The following is a 9,380-nucleotide window of genomic DNA, read 5'->3' as shown; positions in this document are numbered from 1 at the left end:
GCAACGTGCCTCTGGAAAAAGATTTCCCTTATTTGCTCTATCAAAATGCATTCTAATTTTTGAAAATCTGTCAAAATACTTCTCCTTAGTGTGGTGAAATGTTTCCTCCATTGTATATAGTTATCGTTGGCTACTGAATATATTTAGCTGGCCTGCCCATGGATGACTCATACCCTATGACTCCTCCCCCGTGGTCCTGGGCCATAAAGGTCGAGCCACCTCTCCCTTCCCTCCGTTCCTGTACCTGGGATCCAGGCCAGCAAGGTTATTCTGTACATTCGAGCCTATCGTTCCCTCAGCCTAGTCTTGGTGGTTTACTGATGGTGAACTTTGGCTTCGCGGACGAAGATTTATGGAGGGGGTAAAAGTCCAAACACTATGGGCAGCAGATGTCGTGATTGAAATAAAGACACCAAAATGCTGGAGGAACTGGAGCAAGAATGGCTGAGTTCCTCCGAGCTTTTGGTGCGTTTAAATACTTAACCTTTCCCGGTTTAGCTACATGACTGGTAGTAATCCTGGGGATCTTTCCTGTAGCTACCCTATCTTTCCTTAATATAATTAAATCTTTTTCAGTAAGAATGCTGAACGACCAAAGGAGCTTCTCGCACTAACCATCTGAGAGTTTAATATTTACTAAACATTTAAAAATATATATTTTTATACATGTGCATTTGTCCTGTATATATATTGGTGGTCTGTATGTGTATTATGCCTGGTGTGTGCCTGCATGTTTTTCTCCGATGGCCGGCAAACGCTGTTTCGCCAAGTTGTGCTTGTGCATTTGATTGAAAATAAACTTGAACTTGAAAAGTTGAGGTGAAACTAGTTTTTTAAAAGATTTCCCTATCTTGTGTCTTATGCAATGTGTCACTCTCAAGAGAGAGAAAAAAAACATCGATCAAAGAGCTTGTTTGCTCTTTGTAAAAGATTAAAGAGCTGAGAAACACAATGAGTGCCTGCTGGAGATGTGAAAACCAGTTTTATCAACACAGTCAATGCTTGAGCCCTTCCTAAATTCACTCTGTGTTTATGAAACTTTTCATGTTTATCAAATAAGGCCTTTACAAGGGAGACTGGAGAATCTGGTACAAACCCAATGTAATTCAATCAGTGGAAGAACTTCCAAGGGGTAATAGTCCTAAACATAATGTTTCTGTAAGCATTTACGTAACTTCCGCCAGCTTCATGTGATGGTCAACTGCTTTCAGTTTTGGTCACCATGTGACGGGAAAGATGTAGTCAAGCTGGAGAGAGTGCAGGGAAAATGTTTCCAGGTCTCGGGGTGGGGGGGGGGGGGGTGGGGGTCTGAATTATAAGGAGAGGCTGAGCAGGAAAGCACTTTATCCCTTTGCAGAGCAGCGGGGGATAAAGGGTGACCTCACAGAAGAATACAAAATCATGAACGGAATACATCTAGTGGAGCAGAGGCCCAGAGTAAAGGGAATCAAGAACCAGAGGCCATAGGTTTACAGTGATGGGGGAGGGGAGAGATTTTATAGGAATCTGAGGGGTACATTTTTTACATAGTGGGTGGTGGGTGCCTGGAACAAGCTGCTGGAGATGGCAGTTGAGCCAGGTACTATTGCGATGTTTAAGAAACAGTTCGACTTGATACAGGGATAGGATAGATTTAAAGAGATGTAGGCCAAACACTAGGCAGGTTTGATTTGTGTGGGTGGGACATGCTGGTCAGTGTGGGCAGATTGGGCTGAAGATCCTGTTTCCACGTTGCGTGATTCTATTGTTGCTATCTATTTTCATAATCGCAAGCCCCTTTTACCCTTGCATCCCATTAAATCGGCCATTCAGTGTCCCAGAATAAGAATGGTGTTGCTGCTGTTCACACTTGACTACGCTTAACTGGGACACCGCACACGTTCACACTTGCAAGGAGCCATCCCCAGGGTCAGGACGGTTCTTCCTTCTACCGATGATGTCATGGCCATCAAGCGATGGTGGATGGCGGACCTGCCCTAAATCTTGGTCAATATATTATGATATTATATTTCATCTCATATATTTGAACAAAATTAATCATGCCTAATTATAACATAATTAAGCTTTATATGGAGCACAGTATGAGCCCTTCAGTTCCTCTTGTTGTTGTGCCGACCTATATAAACCTTCATAAGGGACCGTGGGAAAGTGCTACCAATAAACAGCAATAACAGACAATTTTTATACAGCATCGAGAAGTTGGAGCCCTAATGTGCACAATTCATACAGCGCGGTAAAGTTGGTAGCACTATAGCAGACAATATATAAATACTGTGGGAAAAAGCGATGATACACCTGCCCTCCAGAATGTCATGCAGCAGAGAAAGGGTTGGATGCACGACTGCATGCATGGAGCAGTCACGGAGGGGTTTCTCTGCTGCATGGCATTCTGGGAAGTCAGGTTCACCATTGCTTTTTCCCATGGTCTTTATAAATTGTGCATTGTAGAGCTACCAACTTTCCCACGCTGTTTAAAAAATATCCGCTATTGCTATTTATTTCCCCTCTCTCCCACTGCAACTTCCTTATGGCAAAGTTTATACCTTCATTTTAATCTTTTCTTCCTTCACATTCCTGCATTCATACAAAAACATGGGTCATTTCTATCCAAGAATGCAATTGCCTGTTCTACACTTGCCTGATTGCAACGCTAGCATCTGCAGATGCCAGGGATTGTACTAGGAGTCGAGGCCATCAATCCCATATCACGCCAGCGTTGAGAAGATTTTCCTTTCACACTAGACCCTTTTTAGGCCGATTGGCTGTTAAGTCCTGGGACCCATTGCACATGTGAAAGGGGCTACAGAGTCACTCTACACTGGTACAGATGATCCTTCCCCCTTATTCCCCAACACCATCCTTTCACTGAAGTGTGGTGGGTGAAAACTGCAACATTGACAACATGCGCATGGAATGCACCATGGTCCCAGACAGAGCAAGATACATTTTCAATGGTTCTGGGTGTGAGAGGAATATTGGTCAGTGCAAAAAGAATCATTTCAGTAATTTATTTTACAACAGTTAAGACAGTACACTATTATTCTAATGTGAATTTAATTTTTTCTTCCATAGTTTTGGCAATCCAAATATCGGGGGAATATTCTGCAGGATGGGTCACGATTAATCAGCTGGTCTTCTTTCTGAGATGGCAGGTTTTTAATGTACCAGAATTCTGTGGGTTCTGTAAATCCCCTCACCATTCTCTGAGCAGGTTGTGTAAATGTTACCTCAGTGCATACTCTACACATTGTTGATTCACTCTAAGTTCACTTGAACGTGAATTAATGCATTGGTGCACATTGTTACAGTTCCAGTATTAGCCATTTACGTGTATTACATGTATCACCTTCACTGTGTTTCCTTTTTCCACTAATATCGTTTGTAAATGTGCACTTTTATACAACGCAATTAAAATATTACAGAGCAGCCACGTCTTTCCCGGTCACAGTCTAGAGCGATAATAAAACAAGTTAAGCAATAATGAAGATGAATGAACGCAGTCGAGGGGTGAGCATTGTTGCTGACATGTTAAATTATTGCGCTATTGTTGGTTATGCGATATTAATAAAATTTAACAATTTTTAGTTATTACTATTTTAAAATTATAAACCATGTTATATCAAAAGCAGCGCTGTTAAACCCGTTATACAAGGTATTTCTGTATTTACCTACTCATTGTGGTCAATTTGTCCACCAGACTCTGCTTCTTCAGAGGGCAGTTGAAAGTCAGTGGCAAAAAAAAAACCTGTTAGTGGAACTCAGCGGGTCAGACAACATCTGCAGAGGGCAAGTAATTCTTAATGTTTTGGGTCAAAAGCTTGCATCAGGACCCAAAGCGTCGACCATTATGTTCCCTCTACAGATGCTGCTGGACCCTTTGAGTTAGTTCAGCAGTTTTTTATCTTGCTCCAGAGTCCAACGATTTGTATCTCCAATATTATTAGTGGGCTCGGAGTCACCAATGGATTTCCTTCTCCATATATTGAGATATATCTTTTAAAAGAACAGCAGTCTGGTAGTGCTGTGGTCACCATTACTGACGGAAGTTTTTTTTAACTGAAGATTAATTTAAATCATTTCATTTCAATTTCTCTCCTCCTGCAGAGGGATCCAAAATCCACAGCTCATGTCAGTGGATACCAGACCAGTACTATGTGACTGCACTTGCCCTGAACGCAGATCTCAAGATAATAATTTTCTTCCTTTCTTCAGTTGTTTTCCTTCTCACGGTTGGCGCATGGAGTATGTGTAGGGTTTGTTTCGTTCCTCGGCGCCACTATTGTGTAGGCACTCACACAATTAAGACCCAGTGATGTGATGCTTTCCCATCCTTTACATCTATTAGACTAACATGGCTACTGACACACATATATGATTATGAAAGGACAAATGTGTCTTCTTACACCCCTCAGTAACATATATTGGGTTTACAATCAACAATAAGGGGGTGCGAATAAATCCAGCAGGAACAGAAGCCGTTCACAAGGCCCCATACCCAACAGTGGACATGGATTGAGATTGAAGGGGAAACATGAGGGGGAATTTCTTCACTCAGTAGTGAGTGAGCTTCTAGTTGGTGGTAGATGTGGATTCGATTTTAAAATTTAAGGAAACGTTGGATAGGTATATGGATGAGAGAGATGTGGAGGGTTATGGGCCGGGTGCAGGTCAATGGCACCAAGTGGGAGAAAATGTTCGGCATGGACTAGAAGGGCTGAGCTGGCCTGTTTCTGTGCTGTAATTGTTATATGAAAAGCGTGATACTGGTCCTACACTGCAGTCGCAAGGCAGGAATATAGGAATATTGAACAGGACGCAAAACTTCCTTGTCATCGGATGCCGCTGCTTTCTCATTCCTCAAATTAGGTTAAATAGTTCCTCTTGTTCACACCATCAAACTGCTGACTTGACTTTAGGGCAAAAATGGCTGAAAAGAAAACAAACATAAACTTACAGCTTTATGCTTTCCTTTTTTAACATTTATGAAAAGAAGGGTTTTGGTCCTGTATTCAACGAGGAATGATTGCGGGTAAAGTGTTTAGTTTGAATGAATTGACACTGGTTTTTGGCATCTTTGTTAAAAGGTAGGCTGCAGCGATGTTTGGTCACAATGTGAAAATGGTTTCTAGAGGAAGGAGCAGGAGCTGGAACACTGCTGTGGGACAGGACTGCTTGGTGACCTCGAAGAGGCTCAATGGCTCAAGATGATGTACTCTATCTATTGCCGGCTCACAGACACAAGATAAACCTTTTCATTGCCCCCTTTACTCACATGGGAATTATGTAATTTTATTTTTGAAATGTAGTCGTGCAGCACGGTAACAGGCGCTACCGGCCCACAAGCCCATGCGGTCCAAATATATCAATTAACCTGCAACCTCCTTACATCTTTGGAGGGTGGGAGGAAACCGGACCACCTGGAGGAAACTCACACAGACATGGGGAAACATACAAACTCATTACAGATGGCGCTGGATTTGAACCCCTGTCGCTAGTGCTGTAATAGCGCTAACAGCTGCGTTAACTGTGACATCCAAAATTATAGTTCGTCTTTAAGGAAGTCATACTCAATCTCTGCTGCGTAAAAAAGAAAGTCTACCATTTTTTCCCTTCCAGGTACTTGTTTGGGAAGCACAATGGTCCCACAGGACAAACTGCTGTTCTAGGTATCAGGAGTTCTCCAGTGCACTGGGCAGCTGGTGAAATATGTCTTCCCTTCTGTTCCCTCCAGGTACTTGCTTGGTAAACACAATGGTACCACAGGACAGACTGCTGCTCTTTTGTTCTCTCTTTGCTTATGGGTGGGATTGGCCCATCTTTGGTGCTCCAGATATGAGGAGTACTACCATTGCATTTTTCAGTCTCACAAAGATCAATTTCATGGAGACCTCAGTGAACCCCATCTCTCCCTCCTCTCTTGAAAATATAAGCTCTTTCACGGGAGATTTTAGCTACGTTTTCCAACATCTCCATTGCTTGTCATGCGAAAGGCATTTAGTGAGCAAAAGCAAACTTCAATTTTGACCCAGGCCAGATTGGACGACAATCTAGCTTTTCAGTCTGAAGTGCAAAGCTCCAGTGAAAAGCTTAGGTTTTCAAGAGAGAGGGAGGGAGGGGTTCACTGTGGTCTCCATGAGTGAGTCAACCCATTTCCAATAATCTTGTCTCTGGACTGGAAGTTCAAACTGTTGTTTGTTAATTTAAAGGAACATTATTTGAAGGATTCCTTGATGATCGTGCATACCAAAATGCAATTATAAATGACATAAAACCAAGATGTGACAAAAGCAACACGTCCAGGGATGCGTGGCCCAAATGCCAAAGTATAGTTTTTCAGGTCGTGCTCTCATCTACTGAGTTCAGAGGCAGGACCAGTGCATGCAAACCAAAATCTGACCATTTCTCGGTGATGGTTTACTTTATTTCTGGCTGAATCAGCCTTGACTCGTAGTTCTCAAAGTGGATTCCTTTAGTCTTGGTTATCCTCATTACTGCCCCATTCAAGTCTTCGTCATGTACGATTTTCATCAGTCCCTGAACAATTAGTGCAGGTCTGCAAATTTCAAATAAAACACAAATACTTTCATTTGCATGTCGAGAGGTATTTACCAATTTAGCCTGCCAAGCCTGATCAGTTGTTAGGCTGGTAACAGCAGTCTGCCTGAGTTTCAGAAGGTCACACTGAACTGCCAGCCACTGACAGGAACTGCCCAGCCTCTCCACCTGGCCAACCAGGTGCATGCCTGCCCACCAGCCAGAGAATGGTATAATGGGAGCCCCTGATCATCACTGCAGGATATTTAAACCACAGCCCCCATTGTCCGCTCTCTCTGCCTCGTGGTCAACTCCTGCACTCAGTCTGGGTCGCTGTCACCACGGCTGGACACCATCTGGAGGGGAACATGGATAAGTGATAGAAATCCCCCACGCTGACCAGAGTTTCCCCATCATTCGGGTAGTCACTGGTAGAGCAGCCACAGACCTCCACTAACCTGGGATTGGAGGCTGCGTGTTTCCCCCCCACCCTTTAAACCAAGCCACCTGTCCAGCACCTCAGCCAGAGTCAGAATCCTTCCCGCGGGTCGTTACTCCTGAGCTGCAGTGAGTGCCCGTGCACCCTCAAATGTCACTGAGCCCCTTCTCCCGGTTGGGATTCCTAGGTTGGGTGTGAGGCTCTTGCGAGTGTTGTGCTACTGTACAAGTTAACTCTGTGTGCATGTGTGTACGCGTGCGGTTGTCTGTTTCACGGCTGCATCTCGTTGACTTATTCAAACCATTATTTTAATAAATGTGTACCCCAGGACAGCCCCAGTGTTTATCTTGTCCATAACTAATAAAACGTGTATTTTACAGCACCCTACTTTGTCTCAGACCCTTGGTCTTGCTGTACCAAATGAACTGAAAATCACATGCCACATCTGTTAATCAACGTCATGAGTAATTTGCACAAAAGTGATGGAGAAACTCAGCAGGTCCACTGGAATAAAGTGATCCTTATCTTAATAAAGGGCTCAGGCCTGAAACATTAGTTACCCTTTACTTCCAATGGATGTAGATGAGGTTCTCTAGCACTTTTGTGTATTGCACTCAGTCACTTGTTTAACTCATGAGTGATCTGTCAGCTAGTTCTATTGCTTAGAAATCGGATAAATATTTCTATTAAATGTGTCATGTGCGAGTCTCCGACCAGTGAGCATTTGAAAACTAACGAGAAAGGAGGGGATCTTCACTTTAAGAAATAGTATTCGTGGTCCATTGGAACCAGCTATAGCTCCCATTGCCACAGAAAAGCTGTGAGCATTTCAAAGGACTCATCCGACTCCAGCCAACACCCCTTCGCCCTCCTCCCATTGGGGGTGAAAAAAGACTCACAAATGTGACATTGCACACAACCAATCGTTCCCGCTGTTGTCAGACTCCTGAACGAACTTCACACTGGTAAAATAACATTGCCTTGCTCTGTTCTAGCTGATCTCCCTCTTCAACTCTGCACTGTTGTTTGTACAATGCATGGCTGCACAAGCTGAACCATGAATTAAACCAACCTTCTCAGTACATGTGACAATAGACTTGAACTTGATTCTCTCTCATGAAGGTGGCAGAAAGGTGGAGCTGATCCGGACTCGCGGAGAGCCGGGAGCGGAGGCACGGTGCTCACGCGGGGTCTGACTGCCGTCAGCTCCTCAAAGGCCTTAAACAGTCTGTTAGTGGAGCAGATGGTGGTTTTACTTAAAAATTCTGCGACCATGGGGTCTGCACCCAAGATGGCGGCGCCTATGATCAGTAGCAGCTGTAAGGGGTAGCGGACTCTGAGGAAGCAGAGGACTGGTGTAGGGCACCAGAAAATGGGGAGAATATCCCATATTTGAGAGGGAAAAGCAGAGGGGACGACCCATGGATTCTGTGGCTGACGAACATACAGGCCGTATGCTATTGGCAACTTGAGGCGAGGAACCCACGCAGGCTGGGGGCTGGGGGATTCACACTAGGAGGTGGACAGCTGGAGGTTAACTCAAGACTGCCTGAAGGAGCACCAGGTTTTGGAACCGGGAAGCGAGAGGGTGCTGAATGTTTCCTGATCGTGTTGGAGGTGTGGATCTGGTGCTCAGGCTGCCGATAGTTTGAACTGGACTCTGTGTGGTTGTGGGGTCCGTGGTAGTGTTGGAGTTGAATCTACAGTCACTCAGGGATTCTAAAGGGCCTCTTTTATGCTTCTCTTTCCCTGACTGTAAGAGGAGCTTCAGGCTATTTCTGCTGATGGTGAATCTGTCTGCCAAACAAAAGCAAATTCCATCTAATATTGTCACTGTCTTCATGACATGACAATAAAGGAATTTTGAATCTTGGAATCAGACATAATCACCACATTTAAGAGGGAGATAGTTAACAAGGCGTGGAAAAGTACCATCCTGATGCAGGCTACTGGGATAAGTGTAGCTGGGCACAAGGTCAGCATGAACGTGATGAGCTGAAGTCCCCTCTTCTGTACACTTTGACTCTATTTGCCCCTGAGCCTCCTGAAAGGAAGAAGTGGGGATGAGGGAAAATGGGAAGAGGTTGGATAACAAGAAGAGAAGGTAGCAGCAGTGATGCTATTCACTCGGGGAGACCCCCATCCAAACGAGTTGCAGGATCGTATTCGGAGCAAGAAGACAATCTGCACCAGATGGTTATTTTTTTTGCTCCAGATTCCAGCCTCTGCAGACTCTCGCCCGTCTCCATGATTGCACCCATATGCTGGACTTCCCCTAGTTTTACCCCCTGCTAGAGCACTTGATGGTGCCTGGTTAATTGACTCTCTGAGAAAGGGAGTGCACAATTCAGCTTTTCAAACACAGTACATCATACAATTGAATCTTGACATTTAAACAAACTTCCCT

General features: G+C 44.2%; 1 protein-coding gene across 1 annotated transcript in view; it reads right to left on the bottom strand.

Annotated features, from left to right (window-relative positions):
• Positions 1-2,994: 2,994 nt before the first annotated feature.
• Positions 2,995-9,380, bottom strand: part of LOC138764726 (15-hydroxyprostaglandin dehydrogenase [NAD(+)]-like) — a 98,978-nt gene continuing 92,592 nt past the window's right edge. Inside the window, exon 7 of the mRNA XM_069940982.1 lies at positions 2,995-6,553. Coding sequence (XP_069797083.1) covers positions 6,415-6,553 — 139 coding nt within the window. The 3' untranslated portion in view covers positions 2,995-6,414. The remainder of the gene's footprint in view (positions 6,554-9,380) is intronic.

This window comes from Narcine bancroftii, chromosome 1, assembly GCF_036971445.1.
Source record: "Narcine bancroftii isolate sNarBan1 chromosome 1, sNarBan1.hap1, whole genome shotgun sequence".
Taxonomy (NCBI): Eukaryota; Metazoa; Chordata; class Chondrichthyes; order Torpediniformes; family Narcinidae; genus Narcine; species Narcine bancroftii.
This window is presented reverse-complemented; position numbering and strand designations above follow the sequence as displayed.